This window comes from Coregonus lavaretus, assembly GCF_964263955.1.
Source record: "Coregonus lavaretus genome assembly, chromosome: 19".
In the NCBI taxonomy this organism is placed as follows: domain Eukaryota; kingdom Metazoa; phylum Chordata; class Actinopteri; order Salmoniformes; family Salmonidae; genus Coregonus; species Coregonus lavaretus.
This window is the reverse complement of record NC_140006.1, coordinates 47,504,241-47,527,168: the sequence shown is the minus strand read 5'-3', so window position 1 is coordinate 47,527,168 and position 22,928 is coordinate 47,504,241. Positions and strand designations below refer to the sequence as shown.

Genomic DNA, 22,928 nt, shown 5'->3' with positions numbered 1-22,928 from the left:
CTGGGATTAACCGCTACCTGCATGTTCTCTCCTATCCTCTCCTTCTCTCCTCTCCTTCTCTCCTCTCCTTCTCTCCTCTCCTCTCCTTCTCTCCTCTCCTTCTCTCATATCCTCTCCTTCTCTCCTCTCCTTCTCTCCTCTCCTTCTCTTCTCTCCTCTCCTCTCCTCTCCTTCTCTTCTCTCCTCCTCCAGGTCGTACCTGGACATGCTGAAGGTCATCTTGTTTAGCTACCTGTTCTGGTTCGTCCTCACCATCCTCTTCATCACCGGCACCACGCGTATCAGCATCTTCTGTTTGGGCTATCTGGTGGGATGTTTCTACTTCCTGCTGTTCGGCGGGGAGCTGCTGCTCAAGCCAATCAAAAATATCCTCCACTACTGGGACTTCCTGATCGCCTATAACGTGTTTGTGATCACCACGAAGAACATCCTGTCTGTGAGTAGGACACACACTCACACACACACACACACACACACACACAGACACAGACACACAGACACACACACACACACACACACACACACACACACACACAGACACACACACACACACACACACACACAGACACACACACACACACACACACACACACACACACACACAGACACACACACACACACACACACACACACACACACACACAGACACACACACACACACACACACAGACACACACACACACACACACACACACACAGACACACACAGACACACACACACACACACACACACACACACACACACACACACACACACACACACACAGACACACACACACACACACACACAGACACACACACACACACACACACACAAACACACACACACACACACAGTAGGACATAAGGTTCCACTTTAAAGGAACAACAACTAATATAGGCTTCATAGAGCATTCGTAAAGCCTTTATAAGCACTATATAGATGCTTCACAAATCATAAGAAATGTCGTACTACTGAAATGGTGATATAAAGAGGTCCTTACATCCGGTAGTTTGACATAATGGGGGCAGAAGCCATTCTGCTTCCGTTGATCTGATTCCTTGTCAAAAGCAGTGCACTTTAATGGGAATAGGGTGATTTGCGATGTGGTTTTCTTGTGTCTGTGTTCAGATCCTGGCCTGTGGTTACATCAATGTCCTGGTAGTCAACAACTGTTGGCTGATCCAGCTCCTCAGTCTGGCCTGCACCATCAAGGAGTATAACGTCATCACTAACAGAGACTTCACACGTAAGTCTCTTCATTTAATGACATGAAGCAATTAAACCATGTTTTATGAATGTGATGAAATGTATAAATGATGTAACTAAAGGTTCTCCATCTGCTCCATCTGTCTACTCCATCTGTCTACTCCATCTGTCTACTCCATCTGCTCCATCTGTCTACTCCATCCATCTGCTCCATCTGTCTACTCCATCCATCTGCTCCATCTGTCTACTCCATCCATCTGCTCCATCTGTCTACTCCATCCATCTGCTCCATCTGTCTACTCCATCTGTCTACTCCATCTGTCTACTCCATCTGCTCCATCTGTCTACTCCATCTGTCTACTCCATCTGTCTACTCCATCTGTCTACTCCATCTGCTCCATCCATCTACTCCATCTGTCTACTCCATCTGTCTACTCCATCTGTCTGCTCCATCTGTCTACTCCATCTGTCTACTCCATCTGTCTACTCCATCTGTCTGCTCCATCTGTCTACACCATCTGTCTACTCCATCTGTCTACTCCATCCATCTGCTCCATCTGTCTGCTCCATCTGTCTACTCCATCCGTCTACTCCATCTGTCTACTCCATCTGTCTACTCCATCTGTCTACTCCATCTGCTCCATCCATCTGCTCCATCTGTCTACTCCATCTGTCTACTCCATCTGTCTACTCCATCTGTCTGCTCCATATGTCTGCTCCATCTGTCTACTCCATCCGTCTACTCCATCTGTCTACATCTGTCTGCTCCATCTGTCTGCTCCATCTGTCTACTCCATCTGTCTACTCCATCTGTCTACTCCATCTGTCTACTCGTTGTGTCTGCTTGTTATCTATATCTGTCTGTCTGTCTGTCTGTCTGTCTGTCTGTCTGTCCGTGGTGTCTCTAGCTGCAGGTAAGAAGTGTGATCTGCCCAGCGACGAGGCTGGGATCATCTGGGACAGTATCTGTTTTGCCTTCCTGCTGTTGCAGAGACGTGTCTTCATGAGTTACTACTTTCTACATGTGGTGGCTGACATCAGGGCCTCACAGATACTGGCATCCAGGTATACACTTACTGTGTGTGTGTCTTCATAAAGCTACTACTTCCTAAGCTTTGTGTCGAAACTACCTCCATTACACCAGCTAACTCTTACACTGCTGTAGTATTGTGATGTGATCATGGATCTGTGATATGATCATGGATCTGTGATGTGATCATGGGTCTGTGATGTGATCATGGGTCTGTGATGTGATCATGGGTCTGTGATGTGATCATGGGTCTGTGATGTGATCATGTATCTGTGATGTGATCATGGGTCTGTGATGTGATCATGGATCTGTGATGTGATCATGTGTCTGTGATGTGATCATGGATCTGTGATGTGATCATGTATCTGTGATGTGATCATGGGTCTGTGATGTGATCATGTGTCTGTGATGTGATCATGGGTCTGTGATGTGATCATGGGTCTGTGATGTGATCATGTATCTGTGATGTGATCATGGGTCTGTGATGTGATCATGGGTCTGTGATGTGATCATGGGTCTGTGATGTGATCATGTATCTGTGATGTGATCATGGGTCTGTGATGTGATCATGGATCTGTGATGTGATCATGTGTCTGTGATGTGATCATGGATCTGTGATGTGATCATGTATCTGTGATGTGATCATGGGTCTGTGATGTGATCATGTGTCTGTGATGTGATCATGGGTCTGTGATGTGATCATGGGTCTGTGATGTGATCATGTATCTGATGTGATCATGGGTCTGTGATGTGATCATGGGTCTGTGATGTGATCATGTATCTGTGATGTGATCATGTGTCTGTGATGTGATCATGGATCTGTGATGTGATCATGGGTCTGTGATGTGATCATGGGTCTGTGATGTGATCATGGGTCTGTGATGTGATCATGTATCTGTGATGTGATCATGGGTCTGTGATGTGATCATGGGTCTGTGATGTGATCATGGGTCTGTGATGTGATCATGTATCTATGATGTGATCATGTGTCTGTGATGTGATCATGGATCTGTGATGTGATCATGGGTCTGTGATGTGATCATGGGTCTGTGATGTGATCATGTATCTGTGATGTGATCATGGGTCTGTGATGTGATCATGTGATGTGATCATGTATCTGTGATGTGATCATGTGTCTGTGATGTGATCATGTGTCTGTGATGTGATCATGTGTCTGTGATGTGATCATATATCTGTGATGTGATCATGTATCTGTGATGTGATCATGTGTCTGTGATGTGATCATGGGTCTGTGATGTGATCATGTATCTGTGATGTGATCATGTGTCTGTGATGTGATCATGTGTCTGTGATGTGATCATGTATCTGTGATGTGATCATGTGTCTGTGATGTGATCATGGGTCTGTGATGTGATCATGTGTCTGTGATGTGATCATTTATCTGTGATGTGATCATGTATCTGTGATGTGATCATGGGTCTGTGATGTGATCATGTATCTGTGATGTGATCATGTGTCTGTGATGTGATCATGGGTCTGTGATGTGATAATGTATCTGTGATGTGATAATGTATCTGTGATGTGATCATGTATCTGTGATGTGATCATGTATCTGTGATGTGATCATGTGTCTGTGATGTGATCATGTATCTGTGATGTGATCATGTATCTGTGATGTGATCATGGGTCTGTGATGTGATCATGGGTCTGTGTGTTTCAGAGGGGCTGAGTTGTTCCAGGCTACTATAGTGAAGGCAGTCAGAGACAGACTGGAGGAAGAGAACAAGTCTATGGAACAGCTGAAGAGACAGTAAGTCCAGGTGTTTCTGTACGTTCAGCAGAGATTCAAACCATAACGAATAAAGGCACAGACTTTTCAGAGTTGGATTGGTGCGATGGGATATACAGTATACTGGACCCTCTCCAATTCGCCTACCGCCATGACAGATTCACGAACGATGCAATCGCCATTGCACTGCACACTGCCCTCACCCACCTGGACAAAAGGAATGCATATGTGAGGAGGCTGTTCATCGACTACAGCTCGGCCTTCAAAACCCTAAAAGCTCATTACAAAGCTCACGACCCTGGGTCTGAACCCCACCCTCTGCAACTGGGTCCTGGACTTCCTGACGGGCCGCCCCCAGGTGGTGAAGGTAGGCAACATTACTTCGTTCGACACTGATCCTCAACACGGGGGCCCCACCAGGGTGCGTCCTCAGTCTCCTCCTGTATTCCCTGTACGTGGCCTCACACAGTAGTTTCAACTCAAATCATCAGAGAGGAGGTAGACACACTGACGGCGTGGTGCCAGGTAAACAACCTCTCCCTCAACGTCAGCAAAACAAAGGAGCTGATTGTGGACTTCAGGAGGAACCAGGCTGGACACGCCCCCATCCTCATCAATGGGGCTGCCGTGGAGACGGTCAATAACATCAAATTCCTCGGCGTCCACATATCAGAGAAGCTGAAATGATCAAACCACACGGACACCGTGGTGAAGAAGGCACGACAGCGACTCTTCAACCTCAGGAGGCTGAAGAAATGTGGCCTGTCCCCGAGGGCCTTCACAGTGTTCTACAGGAGCACCATCGAGAGCATACTGTCGGGCTGCATCACAGCCTGGTGCGGAAACTCCACCGCCGCGGTTACGTGCAGCCGAACGCACTGTTGGGTGCAACACTGCCTGCCCCTCCGGACACCTACAACACACCTGCAACCCTGTACATTGTACCCTGCAATCACACCTGCAACCCTGTACATTGTACCCTGCAATCACACCTGCAACCCTGTACATGTGACTATTAAACACTCTGAATCTGAATCTGAATGAAACAACCCTGCCACAATCCTATCACAACCCTGTCACAACCATTAAAATAAAAATACATGTTTGTTTGAATATACTTGTGTTTGAAGAGTGCGTTCTACTTAGCTTGCCTGGTGTGATGGAACCAATACCTCTCTCCCCTCTCTCCCTCTCTCCCCTCTCTCCCTCTCTCCCCTCTCTCCCTCTCCCCTCTCTTCCCTCTCTCCCTCTCTCCCCTCTCTCCCCTCTCTCCCTCTCTCCCCTCTGTCTCTCTCTCCCCTCTCTCCCTCTCTTCCCTCTCTCCCTCTCTCCCCTCTCTTCCCTCTCTCCCTCTCTCCCCTCTGTCTCTCTCTCCCCTCTCTCCCCTCTCTCCCCTCTCTCCCCTCTCTCCCTCTCTCCCCTCTCTCCCTCTCCCCCCTCTCCCCCCTCTCTCCCCTCTCTCCCCTCTCTCCCTCTCTCCCCTCTCTCTCTCCCCTCTCTCCCTCTCTCCCTCTCTCCCCTCTCTCCCTCTCTCCCCTCTCTCCCCTCTCTCCCCTCTCTCCCTCTCTCCCCTCTCTCCCTCTCTCCCCTCTCTCCCCTCTCTCCCTCTCTCCCTCTCTCCCCTCTCTCCCCCCTCTCCCTCTCTCCCCTCTCTCCCCTCTCTCCCTCTCTTCCCTCTTCCCTCTCTCTCTCCCCCCTCTCCCCTCTCTCCCTCTCTCCCTCTATCCCTCTCTCCCCCTCTCTCCCCTCTCTCCCTCTCTCCCCTCTCTCCCCTCTCTCCCTCTCTCCCTCCCCCCCTCTCCCCCCCACGCTCCAACCCACCCCCTCAGGATGGAACGTATAAAGCAGCGCCAGGAGAAGTTTAAGAGGGGGAAGAAGAAGTTGAGCCTGGCTCAGGAGTCAGGAGATGGAGAGAACCCCATCCAGCCACAGGAGCAGGAGGGGGAGAGTGAGGGTGAGGATGAGGGGGAGAGTGAGGGTGAGGATGAGGGGGAGGATGAAGGGGAGGATGATGAGGGTGATGATGATGAGGGTGTTGTTCTCATGGAATGTTTAGGAAACCCTGGAATAGATTTTCATACAATCACGATCATTATATGATATAATCACTGTAAACAATGTTGTGGTACCTGTGCTTATGTTTTTTTTTAAACATATTTATTTTAAAATAGTTGTTTAATTTGCACAAGCTCTGAATGAAGCATTGATCTACCTGTGAACTATTTGTATTTTAGGAGCAGAGCGAGAAAGAGAGAAAGTAAAATCCAAGACAAAGAAAAGGCAGTGGTGGCGGCATTGGGTTGACCACGCCTCCAGTAGGTTGACTCCTCCTTTTTTCTCTGCTCTGATTGGCTGTTGTGTCCTTGACCAGAACTCTCAGAGGATTCCCATACTGCAACTGGGCTCCAGACAACCCGAAAACAAACAAATACCAACATTCCGTCCAGACCTCAGTCCTTTTCTGACTCTATTTAAGGCCTCTTGTTTGATTGGTTGATTGATCGATTTGTTTATTGGTTGATTGATTGGTTGGTTAATTGATTGATGAACCCCAAAACATCAGAAATATACAGGGGGGATACTGTTCTGATTTGCTTAAATGAAATAAGACAATATTACAATATGCCTCAACTAATGGGCATAAAACGGGGCCTTAAAGAGACGTACTGATGTTTGTGGTTGTGGTTCTGAGGAGGCCAGTAGGGAATCTCTCATTGTGAAAGATTGTATTAAACAGAGCTCAAATCTATCCCCCGTTTCTCTTCCTGGATTCTATCTCTGTTATTATCATCAACAGACTATAATAATATGATGCTGAATAATAATATAATATAACCTGATTCAAACAAGGCTTAAATATCGCAATGATGAAATCAATGAGGCTGAAAAGCTTTTCAATATTCTTCTAGTCACAGATCGGTACCTAAAATCTTCCAAAATCGATCCTACTGTCTCAGTTCTTCTCTGTGGTGGCCTGTTTCTGTATTGAATGTATTTCTTAGTATTAGTAGCCTTCATTATATTATTTCTCCATTTCACCACTCCCGTAAACATCCCATTCATATACAGTGCATTCGGAAAGTATTCCGACCCCTTGACTTTTTCCACATTTTATTACGTTACAGCCTTATTCTAAAATGGATTAAATTGTATACACAATACCCCATAATAACAAAGCAAAAACACGTTTTTATAATTTTTTGCAAATGTATGAAAAAATTAAAACTGAAATATTGCATTTACATAAGTATTCAGACCCTTTACTCAGTACTTTGTTGAAGCACCTTTGGCAGCGATTACAGCCTCGAGTCTTCTTGGGTATGATGCTACAAGCTTGGCACACCTGTATTTGGGGAGTTTCTCCCATTCTTCTCTGCAGATCCTCTCAAACTCTGTCAGGTTGGATGGGGAGCGTCGCTGCACAGCTATTTTCAGGTCTCTCCAGAGATGTTCGATCGGGTTCAAGTCCGGGCTCTGGCTGGGCCACTCAAGGACATTCAGAGACTTGTCCCGAAGCCACTCGTGAGTTGTCCAGAGCGACTTACAGTTAGTGAATGCATACGTTTTTTTTGTGTGTTTTTTTCATACTGGCCCCCCGTGGGAAACGAACCCACATCCCTGCCGGCCAAACCCTCCTCTACCTTGGACGACGCTGGACCAATTGTGCGCCGCCCATGGGTCTCCCGGTTGCGGCCGGCTGCGACAGAGCCTGGACTCGAACCAGGATCTCTAGTGGCACAGCTAGCACTGCGATGCTAGGGTCGTTGTCCTGTTGGAAGGTGAACCTTCGCCCCAGTCTGAGGTCCTGAGCGCTCTGGAGCAGGTTTTCATCAAGGATCTCTCTGTACTTTGCTCCGTTCATCTTTCCCTCGATCCTGACTAGTCTCCCAGTCCCTGCCGATGAAAAACATCCCCACAGCATGATGCTGCCACCTCCATGCTTCACCGTAGGGATGGTGCCAGGTTTCCTCCAGACGTGACGCTTGGCATTCAGGCCGAAGAGTTCAATCTTGGTTTAATCAGACCAGAGACTCTTGTTTCTCATGGTCTGAGAGTCCTTTAGGTGCCTTTTGGCAAACTCCAAGCGGGCTGTCATGTGCCTTTTACTGAGGAGTGGCTTCCGTCTGGCCATTCTACCATAAAGGCCTGATTGGTGGAGTGCTGCAGAGATGGTTGTCCTTCTGGAAGGTTCTCCCATCACTACAGAGGAACTCTGGAGCTCTGTCAGAGTGACCATCGGGTTCTTGGTCACCTCCCTGACCAAGGCCCTTCTCCCCTGATTGCTCAGTTTGGCCGGGCAGCCAGCTCTAGGAAGAGTCTTGGTGGTTCCAAACTTCTTCCATTTAAGAATGATGGAAGCCACTGTGTTCTTGGGGACCTTCAATGCTGCAGAAATGTTTTGGTACCCTTCCCCAGATCTGTGCCTCGACACAATCCTGTCTCGGAGCTCTGCTGACAATTCCTTTGACCTAATGGCTTGGTTTTTGCTCTGACATGCACTGTCAACTGTAGGACCTTATATAGACAGGTGTGTGCCTTTCAAAATCACATCCAATCAATTGAACATTTACCACAGGTGGACTCCAGTCAAGTTGTAGAAACATCTCAAGGATGATCAATGGAAACAGGATGCACCTGAGCTAAATTTCGAGTCTCATAGCAAAGGGTCTGAATACTTATGTAAATAAGATATTTCTGTTTTTTATTTTTAATACATTTGAAAAACATTTATAAAACCTGTTTTCGCGTAGTCATTATGGGGTATTGTGTGTAGATTGATGAGAAAAATAATATTTAATCCATTTTAGAAAAAGGCTGTAACGTAACAAAATGTGGAAAAAGGGGAAGGGGTCTGAATACTTTCTGAATGCACTGTATTACCCAGCATCCTCTACTCCTCTTCCCTCACTGTGGCTCTTCTGTTCAAGGACATAATTCAGTTTCAACTATTACAATACTTGTAAGGTCTCTGCCCAAGTCACCTCAAACCTGTGCCATGTCTTTAGTAAACAAACTAATGCTATTGTTGTGTGTCTAACATTGTGTCTGTTTTCCTACCCTTATCAACTTCATGCCGCTAGTTGGGCTTTTTGAATCAAACCAACCTCTGCTGCCTCCCATTGACCTAGTTTACAGACTCTCTACACCCCAAAACATCACCTTTTTTCAAGCCCTTTCCTCCAGTTGATATTGACGGCGCCTTGCGCTCTACTCCTCAGTGGTGAGAAGCGGAGATTATTACTTGTTTGAAAGTGACAGTGAAGAAGAGGAGGAAGAGGAAAGAGAGAAAAGAGAGGAAGAACTGCAGCTTCCCAAGAAGTCAGCGTTTCAGGTGAGGAATAGAGCAGCGCTGACGTTTCTCTAACGTAGTCACCGGTATTACTGTTGTGTGAAATATTATATTGTCAATATTGCCTAGTTTACTATGAGATCATCTGTTGCTGCTGGGAAAATGTATCTTGTTCTTTTCCGCTCGGACATTTTCTTCAATGTAATCTAATTCTGTTTTCTACTAACCACCACCTTGTATCCCTCGTCTTCAGCGAGTTATTGGGGAGTTTGCCTCAGCCCTTATAGCTCTGCCCGGATCTATCATTAAACTGACCATCACCATCCTTCAGTATGTTCTCAGGGCAGCCAAGGTACCAAACAACAGATTTAGCATTTCCTCTTACCACAGCCTGTGTATGCTGTTTCCTGTGTCCTCAGCATGTGTAGACTGTTTCCTGTGTCCTCAGCATGTGTAGACTGTTTCCTGTGTCCTCAGCCTGTGTATGCTGTTTCCTGTGTCCTCAGCCTGTGTATGCTGTTTCCTGTGTCCTCAGCCTGTGTATGCTGTTTCCTGTATCCTCAGCCTGTGTATGCTGTTTCCTGTATCCTCAGCATGTTCTGTGTAGACTTGCTGTTGCATTGAAGGCCAATGCATTTGGTTGGTTTGGAGAAGTTTGCATGAACAGGATCGAGCATCTTCCGACAGGCCTCGGGATATGCATTGATGTAATTTGTTACTTTTTGACATCTTGATGTGGTTTGCTCCATTGCACTATACTGAATCTTGTTTTTTAAATATTGACATGTAGTCACAAGTAAGCCACAAGTAGGTCCACTATAAGAACATAGATGATGCCATAATTCAAACATGTAGGTGGCTTCCTCTTTCGTACTAATGTCCAGTGGAGAAAACCACTCTGTTGTTGTCATCTTGTCTTTGGTCTGATGTGAATTGTTTCAATATGTGGGTTTTAAAGGGTCAACTAGTAAGGGGGATACCTAGTCAGTTGTACAACTGAATGCATTCAACTGAAATGTGTCTTCCACATTTAACCCAACCCCTCTATAAATCAGAGAGGCGCGGGGGGGCTGCCTTAAATCGACATCATCGGCGCCCGGGGAACAGCCTTGCTCAGGGGCAGAACGACAGATTTTTACCTTGTCAGCTCGGTGATTTGATCCAGCAATCTTTACGGTTACTGGCTCAGCGCTCCTACCCGCCAGGCCAGTAGTCACTTCCTTTGATTGGACTGAGTCCTAACTTGAAATCAGTGTGCGTTTCTCAAGTTTTCGTACAAATCTTCCGTCAGCATCAACAGATAGTTGGAGTTTAGCGCGCACATCTCAAATGAGGATCCGTCCCTTTATGTCCAAACTCTGACATTGTGCTTCCTGTACTGTACTGCCCCAGTTTGTCTACCATGTCTGGATAACAGACTCCAAGACAGCCATGAAGGAACGAAGCAAAGGCAAGTTCTGGAAGAGGTACATGAAGAAATACAAACACAAAAAGGACAAGATGGATGGTGAGTATAAGTTCTGGAAGAGGCAGACCAAGAGAGACAAAATAGTTCTGGAAGAGGTAGACCAAGAGAGACAAAATAGTTCTGGAAGAGGCAGACCAAGAGAGACAAAATAGTTCTGGAAGAGGCAGACCAAGAGAGACAAAATAGTTCTGGAAGAGGTAGACCAAGAGAGACAAAATAGTTCTGGAAGAGGCAGACCAAGAGAGACAAAATAGTTCTGGAAGAGGTAGACCAAGAGAGACAAAATAGTTCTGGAAGAGGCAGACCAAGAGAGACAAAATAGTTCTGGAAGAGGCAGACCAAGAGAGACAAAATAGTTCTGGAAGAGGTAGACCAAGAGAGACAAAATAGTTCTGGAAGAGGTAGACCAAGAGAGACAAAATAGTTCTGGAAGAGGTAGACCAAGAGAGACAAAATAGTTCTGGAAGAGGTAGACCAAGAGAGACAAAATAGTTCTGGAAGAGGCAGACCAAGAGAGACAAAATAGTTCTGGAAGAGGTAGACCAAGAGAGACAAAATAGTTCTGGAAGAGGTAGACCAAGAGAGACAAAATAGTTCTGGAAGAGGCAGACCAAGAGAGACAAACACAAGAAGGACATGAAGGAAGGTAGGTTAATCAGGGGTAGGGTTGTAAAAGCCCAGTAACTTTCCAAAACTAACAGGTTTTCCAGAAATCCCGTTTGGAGGATTCCCCAATTTCCTGCTTATTCCATCCTGATTCTAAGAGAAACTCCAACCACAGGATTTGTGGAAAACTTGTGAATTTTGGGAAAGTTAGCAGAATTTTGCAACCCTAACCAGAAGGGTAAACCAGAGTCAGTGTTTATAAAGAAGCAGATCATCAGCAGAGACACACTTTATTCTTGATTACCAGTCTATTCATTTATGTAAATAATGTACTGTAGAGGCCTTCAACCCTATCAAAAGAGGCTTGGTTGCGAAAGTGAAAAGGAGGGGTGAGAGTGGGCAGCCCAGAAGGTCTAGTAGAAAGGGTACTTACTGCTCATACATACACAATAATTATAATCCACATTTTTTACATTTTAGTCATTTAGCAGACACTCTTATCCAGAGCGACTTACAGGAGCAATTAGGGTTAAGTGCCTTGCTCAAGGGCACATCGACAGATTTTTCACCTAGTCGGCTTGGGGGATTAGAACCAGCGACCTTTCGGTTACTGTCCCAACGCTGTTAACCACTAAGCTACCTGCCACCGTCTACTGTATGTTATATGTGCATTAAGTTATTGTTTTGTTGTGTTGTCCTCTGTAAGTTATTGTTTTGTTGTGTTGTCCTCTATACAGTAAGTTATTGTTTTGTTGTGTTGTCCTCTATACAGTAAGTTATTGTTTTGTTGTGTTCTCTATACAGTAAGTTATTGTTTTGTTGTGTTGTCCTCTATACAGTAAGTTATTGTTTTGTTGTGTTCTCTATACAGTAAGTTATTGTTTTGTTGTGTTGTCCTCTGTAAGTTATTGTTTTGTTGTGTTGTCCTCTATACAGTAAGTTATTGTTTTGTTGTGTTGTCCTCTATACAGTAAGTTATTGTTTTGTTGTGTTCTCTATACAGTAAGTTATTGTTTTGTTGTGTTGTCCTCTGTAAGTTATTGTTTTGTTGTGTTGTCCTCTATACAGTAAGTTATTGTTTTGTTGTGTTGTCCTCTGTAAGTTATTGTTTTGTTGTGTTGTCCTCTATACAGTAAGTTATTGTTTTGTTGTGTTGTCCTCTGTAAGTTATTGTTTTGTTGTGTTGTCCTCTGTAAGTTATTGTTTTGTTGTGTTGTCCTCTGTAAGTTATTGTTTTGTTGTGTTGTCCTCTGTAAGTTATAGTTTTTTTGTGTTGTCCTCTATACAGTAAGTTATTGTTTTGTTGTGTTGTCCTCTATACAGTAAGTTATTGTTTTGTTGTGTTGTCCTCTATACAGTAAGTTATTGTTTTGTTGTGTTGTCCTCTATACAGTAAGTTATTGTTTTGTTGTGTTGTCCTCTATACAGTAAGTTATTGTTTTGTTGTGTTGTCCTCTATACAGTAAGTTATTGTTTTGTTGTGTTCTCTATACAGTAAGTTATTGTTTTGTTGTGTTGTCCTCTATACAGTAAGTTATTGTTTTGTTGTGTTCTCTATACAGTAAGTTATTGTTTTGTTGTGTTGTCCTCTGTAAGTTATTGTTTTGTTGTGTTGTCCTCTATACAGTAAGTTATTGTTTTGTTGTGTTATTCTCTGTAAGTTATTGTTTTGTTGTGTTGTCCTCTATACAGTAAGTTATTGTTTTGTTGTGTTGTCCTCTATACAGTAAGTTATTGTTTTGTTGTGTTGTCCTCTATACAGTAAGTTATTGTTTTGTTGTGTTGTCCTCTGTAAGTTATTGTGTTGTTGTGTTGTCCTCTATACAGTAAGTTATCGTGTTGTTGTGTTATTCTGTAGGTCATGTGACTATAGAGTTAGGTGAGACAGAGGAGGATCAGAAGGGAGGAGAGGAGGAGAAGTCTGATGGACCAGGTGGGTACCACAGCCCATTTTGAAATACTGTAGTATATTGAAGCAATAAGGCCCGAGGGAGTGTGGTATATGGCCAATATACCACGGCTAAGGGCTGTTCTTCAGCACGACGCAACGCAGAGTGCCTGGATACAGCCCTTAGCCGTGGTATATTGGCCATATACCACAAACCCCTGAGGTGTCTTATTGCTATTATAAACTGGTTACCAACGTTATTAGAGCAGTAGACAAGTAGTTATGTGTCAAACCCATGGTATATTGTCTGATATACCACGGCTTTCAGCCAATCAGCATCCAGGAGCCAAACTACCCGGTTTATAATTATATCCATAACACATGGAGAGACAATGACCAACCTCGATTCAATACAAAACATTTAAATACATATATTATACATTATCCTTAATATAGTTTACTCAGAGTCTATGATAGTCAATAACAATGTGAACGTGAGCGTGGATGTTACGGATAGTTTAGTTGAATAGACTGATGTTATGGCTACTTTAGTTGAATAGACTGATGTTATGGATACTTTAGTTGAATAGACTGATGTTATGGATACTTTAGTTGAATGGACTGATGTTATGGCTACTTTAGTTGAATGGACTGATGTTATGGCTACTTTAGTTGAATGGACTGATGTTATGGCTACTTTAGTTGAATGGACTGATGTTATGGCTACTTTAGTTGAATGGACTGATGTTATGGCTACTTTAGTTGAATGGACTGATGTTATGGCTACTTTAGTTGAATGGACTGATGTTATGGCTACTTTAGTTGAATGGACTGATGTTATGGCTACTTTAGTTGAATGGACTGATGTTATGGCTACTTTAGTTGAATGGACTGATGTTATGGCTACTTTAGTTGAATGGACTGATGTTATGGCTACTTTAGTTGAATGGACTGATGTTATGGCTACTTTAGTTGAATGGACTGATGTTATGGCTACTTTAGTTGAATGGACTGATGTTATGGCTACTTTAGTTGAATGGACTGATGTTATGGCTACTTTAGTTGAATGGACTGATGTTATGGCTACTTTAGTTGAATGGACTGATGTTATGGCTACTTTAGTTGAATGGACTGATGTTATGGCTACTTTAGTTGAATGGACTGATGTTATGGCTACTTTAGTTGAATGGACTGATGTTATGGCTACTTTAGTTGAATGGACTGATGTTATGGCTACTTTAGTTGAATGGACTGATGTTATGGCTACTTTAGTTGAATGGACTGATGTTATGGCTACCTTAGTTGAATGGACTGATGTTATGGCTACTTTAGTTGAATGGACTGATGTTATGGCTACTTTAGTTGAATGGACTGATGTTATGGCTACTTTAGTTGAATGGACTGATGTTATGGATACTTTAGTTGAATGGACTGATGTTATGGCTACTTTAGTTGAATGGACTGACGTTATGGCTACTTTAGTTGAATGGACTGATGTTATGGCTACTTTAGTTGAATAGACTGATGTTATGGATACTTTAGTTGAATAGACTGATGTTATGGATACTTTAGTTGAATGGACTGATGTTATGGCTACTTTAGTTGAATGGACTGATGTTATGGCTACTTTAGTTGAATGGACTGATGTTATGGCTACTTTAGTTGAATGGACTGATGTTATGGCTACTTTAGTTGAATGGACTGATGTTATGGCTACTTTAGTTGAATGGACTGATGTTATGGCTACTTTAGTTGAATGGACTGATGTTATGGCTACTTTAGTTGAATGGACTGATGTTATGGCTACTTTAGTTGAATGGACTGATGTTATGGCTACTTTAGTTGAATGGACTGATGTTATGGCTACTTTAGTTGAATGGACTGATGTTATGGCTACTTTAGTTGAATGGACTGATGTTATGGCTACTTTAGTTGAATGGACTGATGTTATGGCTACTTTAGTTGAATGGACTGATGTTATGGCTACTTTAGTTGAATGGACTGATGTTATGGCTACTTTAGTTGAATGGACTGATGTTATGGCTACTTTAGTTGAATGGACTGATGTTATGGCTACTTTAGTTGAATGGACTGATGTTATGGCTACCTTAGTTGAATGGACTGATGTTATGGCTACTTTAGTTGAATGGACTGATGTTATGGCTACTTTAGTTGAATGGACTGATGTTATGGCTACTTTAGTTGAATGGACTGATGTTATGGATACTTTAGTTGAATGGACTGATGTTATGGCTACTTTAGTTGAATGGACTGACGTTATGGCTACTTTAGTTGAATGGACTGATGTTATGGCTACTTTAGTTGAATGGACTGATGTTATGGCTACTTTAGTTGAATGGACTGATGTTATGGCTACTTTAGTTGAATGGACTGATGTTATGGATACTTTAGTTGAATGGACTGATGTTATGGCTACTTTAGTTGAATGGACTGATGTTATGGCTACTTTAGTTGAATGGACTGATGTTATGGCTACTTTAGTTGAATGGACTGATGTTATGGCTACTTTAGTTGAATGGACTGATGTTATGGCTACTTTAGTTGAATGGACTGATGTTACGGCTACTTTAGTTGAATGGACTGACGTTATGGCTACTTTAGTTGAATGGACTGATGTTATGGCTACTTTAGTTGAATGGACTGATGTTATGGCTACTTTAGTTGAATGGACTGATGTTATGGCTACTTTAGTTGAATGGACTGACGTTATGGCTACTTTAGTTGAATGGACTGACGTTATGGCTGCTTTAGTTGAATGGACTGATGTTATGGCTGCTTTAGTTGAATGGACTGATGTTATGGCTACTTTAGTTGAATGGACTGATGTTACGGCTACTTTAGTTGAATGGACTGATGTTACGGCTACTTTAGTTGAATGGACTGATGTTATGGCTACTTTAGTTGAATGGACTGATGTTACGGCTACTTTAGTTGAATGGACAGATGTTATGGCTACTTTAGTTGAATGGACTGATGTTATGGCTACTTTAGTTGAATGGACTGATGTTATGGCTACTTTAGTTGAATGGACTGACGTTATGGCTACTTTAGTTGAATGGACTGACGTTATGGCTACTTTAGTTGAATGGACTGATGTTATGGCTACTTTAGTTGAATGGACTGACGTTATGGCTACTTTAGTTGAATGGACTGACGTTATGGCTACTTTAGTTGAATGGACTGACGTTATGGCTACTTTAGTTGAATGGACTGACGTTATGGCTACTTTAGTTGAATGGACTGATGTTATGGCTACTTTAGTTGAATGGACTGATGTTACGGCTACTTTAGTTGAATGGACTGATGTTACGGCTACTTTAGTTGAATGGACTGATGTTATGGCTACTTTAGTTGAATGGACTGATGTTAAGGATAGTTTAGTTGAATGGACTGATGTTATGGATACTTTAGTTGAATGGACTGATGTTACGGCTACTTTAGTTGAATGGACTGATGTTACGGCTACTTTAGTTGAATGGACTGATGTTACGGCTACTTTAGTTGAATGGACTGATGTTATGGCTACTTTAGTTGAATGGACTGATGTTATGGCTACTTTAGTTGAATGGACTGACGTTATGGCTACTTTAGTTGAATGGACTGACGTTATGGCTACTTTAGTTGAATGGACTGATGTTATGGCTACTTTAGTTGAATGGACTGATGTTATGGCTACTTTAGTTGAATGGACTGATGTTATGGCTACTTTAGTTGAATGGACTGACGTTATGGCTACTTTAGTTGAATGGACTGACGTTATGGCTACTTTAGTTGAATGGACTGATGTTATGGCTGCTTTAGTTGAATGGACTGATGTTATGGCTACTTTAGTTGAATGGACTGATGTTACGGCTACTTTAGTTGAATGGACTGATGTTACGGCTACTTTAGTTGAATGGACTGATGTTATGGCTACTTTAGTTGAATGGACTGATGTTATGGCTACTTTAGTTGAATGGACTGATGTTATGGCTACTTTAGTTGAATGGACTGATGTTATGGCTACTTTAGTTGAATGGACTGATGTTATGGCTACTTTAGTTGAATGGACTGATGTTATGGCTACTTTAGTTGAATGGACTGATGTTAAGGATAGTTTAGTTGAATGGACTGATGTTATGGATACTTTAGTTGAATGGACTGATGTTACGGCTACTTTAGTTGAATGGACTGATGTTATGGCTACTTTAGTTGAATGGACTGATGTTATGGCTACTTTAGTTGAATGGACTGATGTTATGGCTACTTTAGTTGAATGGACTGATGTTATGGCTACTTTAGTTGAATGGACTGATGTTATGGCTACTTTAGTTGAATGGACTGATGTTATGGCTACTTTAGTTGAATGGACTGATGTTATGGCTACTTTAGTTGAATGGACTGACGTTATGGCTACTTTAGTTGAATGGACTGATGTTATGGCTACTTTAGTTGAATGGACTGACGTTATGGCTACTTTAGTTGAATGGACTGACGTTATGGCTACTTTAGTTGAATGGACTGATGTTATGGCTACTTTAGTTGAATGGACTGATGTTATGGCTACTTTAGTTGAATGGACTGATGTTACGGCTACTTTAGTTGAATGGACTGATGTTATGGCTACTTTAGTTGAATGGACTGATGTTACGGCTACTTTAGTTGAATGGACTGATGTTATGGCTACTTTAGTTGAATGGACTGATGTTATGGCTACTTTAGTTGAATGGACTGACGTTATGGCTACTTTAGTTGAATGGACTGATGTTATGGCTACTTTAGTTGAATGGACTGATGTTATGGCTACTTTAGTTGAATGGACTGACGTTATGGCTACTTTAGTTGAATGGACTGACGTCATGGCTACTTTAGTTAAATGGACTGATGCTATGGCTACTTTAGTTGAATGGACTGATGTTAAGGCTACTTTAGTTGAATGGACTGATGTTATGGCTACTTTAGTTGAATGGACTGATGTTATGGCTACTTTAGTTGAATGGACTGATGTTATGGCTACTTTAGTTGAATGGACTGATATTATGGCTATTTTAGTTGAATGGACTGACGTTATGGCTACTTTAGTTGAATGGACTGATGTTATGGATAGTTTAGTTAAATGGACTGATGTTATGGCTACTTTAGTTAAATGGACTGATGTTATAATAATAATAATAATAATAATAATAATAATAATAATAATAATAATAATAATGTTATGGCTACTTTAGTTGAATGGACTGATGTTATGGCTACTTTAGTTGAATGGACTGATGTTATGGCTACTTTAGTTAAATGGACTGATGTTATGGATAGTTTAGTTGAATGGACTGATGTTATGTATACTTTAGTTGAATGGACTGATGTTATGGATACTTTAGTTGAATGGACTGATGTTATTGATAGTTTAGTTGAATGGACTGATGTTAATGATAGTTTAGTTGAATGGACTGATGTTATGGATAGTTTAGTTGAATGGACTGATGTTATGGATAGTTTAGTTGAATGGACTGATGTTATGGCTACTTTAGTTGAATGGACTGATGTTACGGCTACTTTAGTTGAATGGACTGATGTTATGGCTACTTTAGTTGAATGGACTGATGTTATGGCTACTTTAGTTGAATTGACTGATGTTATGGCTACTTTAGTTGAATGGACTGATGTTATGGCTACTTTAGTTGAATGGACTGATGTTATGGCTACTTTAGTTGAATGGACTGATGTTACGGCTACTTTAGTTGAATGGACTGATGTTATGGCTACTTTAGTTGAATGGACTGATGTTATGGCTACTTTAGTTGAATGGACTGATGTTATGGCTACTTTAGTTAAATGGACTGATGTTATGGATAGTTTAGTTGAATGGACTGATGTTATGTATACTTTAGTTGAATGGACTGATGTTATGGATACTTTAGTTGAATGGACTGATGTTATTGATAGTTTAGTTGAATGGACTGATGTTAATGATAGTTTAGTTGAATGGACTGATGTTATGGATAGTTTAGTTGAATGGACTGATGTTATGGCTACTTTAGTTGAATGGACTGATGTTATGGCTACTTTAGTTGAATTGACTGATGTTATGGCTACTTTAGTTGAATGGACTGATGTTATGGCTACTTTAGTTGAATGGACTGATGTTATGGCTACTTTAGTTGAATGGACTGATGTTACGGCTACTTTAGTTGAATGGACTGATGTTATGGCTACTTTAGTTGAATGGACTGATGTTATGGCTACTTTAGTTGAATGGACTGATGTTATGGCTACTTTAGTTGAATGGACTGATGTTACGGCTACTTTAGTTGAATGGACTGATGTTACGGCTACTTTAGTTGAATGGACTGATGTTATGGCTACTTTAGTTGAATGGACTGATGTTATGGCTACTTTAGTTGAATGGACTGATGTTACGGCTACTTTAGTTGAATGGACTGATGTTATGGCTACTTTAGTTGAATGGACTGATGTTATGGCTACTTTAGTTGAATGGACTGATGTTATGGCTACTTTAGTTGAATGGACTGATGTTATGGCTACTTTAGTTAAATTGACTGATGTTATGGATAGTTTAGTTGAATGGACTGATGTTATGGATACTTTAGTTGAATGGACTGATGTTATGGATACTTTAGTTGAATGGACTGATGTTATGGATAGTTTAGTTGAATGGACTGATGTTAATGATAGTTTAGTTGAATGGACTGATGTTATGGATAGTTTAGTTGAATGGACTGATGTTATGGATAGTTTAGTTGAATGGACTGATGTTATGGCTACTTTAGTTGAATGGACTGATGTTACGCCTACTTTAGTTGAATGGACTGATGTTATGGCTACTTTAGTTGAATGGACTGATGTTATGGCTACTTTAGTTGAATGGACTGATGTTACGGCTACTTTAGTTGAATGGACTGATGTTATGGCTACTTTAGTTGAATGGACTGATGTTATGGCTACTTTAGTTGAATGGACTGATGTTACGCTACTTTAGTTGAATGGACTGATGTTATGGCTACTTTAGTTAAATGGACTGATGTTATGGCTACTTTAGTTGAATGGACTGATGTTATGGCTACTTTAGTTGAATGGACTGATGTTACGGCTGCTTTAGTTGAATGGACTGATGTTACGGCTACTTTAGTTGAATGGACTGACGTTATGGCTACTTTAGTTGAATGGACTGATGTTATGGCTACTTTAGTTGAATGGACTGATGTTACGGCTACTTTAGTTGAATGGACTGATGTTATGGCTACTTTAGTTGAATGGACTGATGTTATGGCTACTTTAGTTGAATGGACTGATGTTATGGCTACTTTAGTTGAATGGACTGATGTTATGTTTACTTTAGTTGAATGGACTGATGTTATGGCTACTTTAGTTAAATGGACTGACGTTATGGCTACTTTAGTTGAATGGACTGATGTTATGGCTACTTTAGTTGAATGGACTGATGTTATGGCTACTTTAGTTAAATGGACTGATGTTATGGCTACTTTAGTTGAATGGACTTATGTTATGGCTACTTTAGTTGAATGGACTGATGTTACGGCTACTTTAGTTGAATGGACTGACGTTATGGCTACTTTAGTTGAATGGACTGATGTTATGGCTACTTTAGTTGAATGGACTGATGTTATGGCTACTTTAGTTGAATGGACTGATGTTACGGCTACTTTAGTTGAATGGACTGATGTTATGGATAGTTTAGTTGAATGGACTGATGTTATGGCTACTTTAGTTGAATGGACTGATGTTACAGCTACTTTAGTTGAAATGATTGATTGTAAGTCACTTTGACGAAGAGTGTATGGATAATGTAACTTCTCTTCCACGTCCCAGCAGACAACGTCCTGAAGCGTGTGTTCGACGTCGTCAAGTTCACCTGGGCGTTGTTCCAGACCATGGTGGAGAGCTTCACCAAGTGGATGAACAACGTGTGTAGAGAACACCAAGACATCTCCACCGTGCTGCGCATTGAGAGATGCATGCTCACTAGAGAGGTCAAAAAGGTAGTGACCTGCTACTGTCGCTCTCTCTCTGTCTGTCTTTGAGTTTTTTTTCTTTTACACACTTATAAATAGTTACGTTTTGACTTTAATATACAAACAAACAAACTATCAAAATAGAGAATAAGTGATGATCTTGATCCTAACCATCAAACCTCTCCCCAGGGTAACGCCCCGTCCAGAAAGACTATCCATGTGTTCTACCAGAAGCATGAATCAATGACAACATATATAACCTACAGTCCATTGGGAAAGTATTCAGACCCCTTGACTTTCTCCACAATTTGTTACGTTACAGCCTTATTCTAAAATTGATTAAATTGTTTTTTTTCCCTCATCAATCTACACACAATACCGCATAATGACAAAGCAAAAACTAGTTTTTAGACATTTTTGCTAATTTATTAAAAATAAAAAACAGAAATATGACATTTACATAAGTATTCAGACCCTTTACTCAGTACTTTGTTGAAGCACCTTTGGCAGCGATTACAGCCTCGAGTCTTCTTGAGTATGATGCTACAAGGTTGGCACACCTGTATTTGGGGAGTTTCTCCCATTCTTCTCTGAAGATCCTCTCACGCTCTGTCAGGTTGGATGGGGAGCTCTGGAGCACTGTCAGAGTGACCATCGGGTTCTTGGTCACCTCCCTGACCAAGGCCCTTCTTCCCCGATTGCTCAGTTTGTCCGGGCGGCCAGCTCTAGGAAGAGTCTTGGTGGTTCCAAACTTATTTCATTTAAGAATGATGGAGGCCACTGTGTTCTTGGACATTCAATGCTGCAGAAATGTTTTGGTACCCTTTCCCAGATCTGTACCTCGACACAATCCTGTCTCGGAGCTCTACGGACAATTCCTTCGACCTCATGGCTTGGTTTTTGCTCTGACATGCACTGTCAACTGTGGGACCTTATATAGACAGGTGTGTGCCTTTCCAAATCATGTCCAATCAATTGAATTCACCACAGGTGGACTCCAGTCAAGTTGTAGAAGCATCTCAAGGATGATCAATGGAAACAGGATGCACCTGAACTCAATTTCGAGTCTCATAACAAAGGGTCTGAATACTTATGTAAATAAGATATCTCTGTTTTTCGCTTTGTCATAATGGGATATTGTGTGTAGATTGATGAGGGACAAAAATATTTAATCCATTGTAGAATAAGGCCGTAACGTAGCAAAATGTGGAAAAAGGGAAGGGGTCTGAATACTTTACGAATGCACTGTATATGTAACCTGTTTTAATGTTAAGGTATAACTCCCCTGAAGGGTAACGTCCCGTGCAGAGAAAGTATCCATGTGTTCTACCAGAAGCAGATGAATCAACGACAACATATTGAATAACCTATATGTAACCTATATTAATGTATAACTCCCCTGCAGGGTAACGTCCCGTCCAGAGAAAGTATCCATGCGTTCTACCAGAAGCAGATGAATATGAACACGTCGAGGGGGTCCAGTCTGGACTGGCTCAGTGAGGGGGGGTCTCACAGGGTCCGGAGAAGGAGAGACGGCTATCGCATGGAGAGCCAGGACTCCATTGCATCTATGGCCTCCAGGGATAGTATATCCAGGTAAGTGTATGGTATGTCAACTATACCTGCACGATGAATATCTCCCAGAGACAGCGTATCTTCCAGAGACAGCGTATCTTCCAGAGACAGCGTATCTTCCAGAGACAGCGTATCTTCCAG

The 22,928-nt window shown here is 42.0% G+C and overlaps 1 protein-coding gene across 1 annotated transcript in view; it reads left to right on the top strand.

Moving 5' to 3' along the window:
- LOC311146336 (piezo-type mechanosensitive ion channel component 2-like) overlaps positions 1-22,928 on the top strand; it is a gene marked incomplete at both ends in the record, with an annotated part of 102,644 nt that overhangs the window by 38,209 nt on the left and 41,507 nt on the right. Inside the window, 13 exons of the mRNA XM_084182819.1 lie at positions 193-436; positions 1,112-1,229; positions 2,098-2,254; positions 3,901-3,990; positions 5,799-5,923; positions 6,210-6,284; positions 9,189-9,301; positions 9,513-9,611; positions 10,652-10,766; positions 13,192-13,266; positions 21,070-21,239; positions 22,504-22,551; positions 22,666-22,808. Coding sequence (XP_084038945.1) covers positions 193-436; positions 1,112-1,229; positions 2,098-2,254; positions 3,901-3,990; positions 5,799-5,923; positions 6,210-6,284; positions 9,189-9,301; positions 9,513-9,611; positions 10,652-10,766; positions 13,192-13,266; positions 21,070-21,239; positions 22,504-22,551; positions 22,666-22,808 — 1,572 coding nt within the window. The remainder of the gene's footprint in view (positions 1-192; positions 437-1,111; positions 1,230-2,097; positions 2,255-3,900; positions 3,991-5,798; positions 5,924-6,209; positions 6,285-9,188; positions 9,302-9,512; positions 9,612-10,651; positions 10,767-13,191; positions 13,267-21,069; positions 21,240-22,503; positions 22,552-22,665; positions 22,809-22,928) is intronic.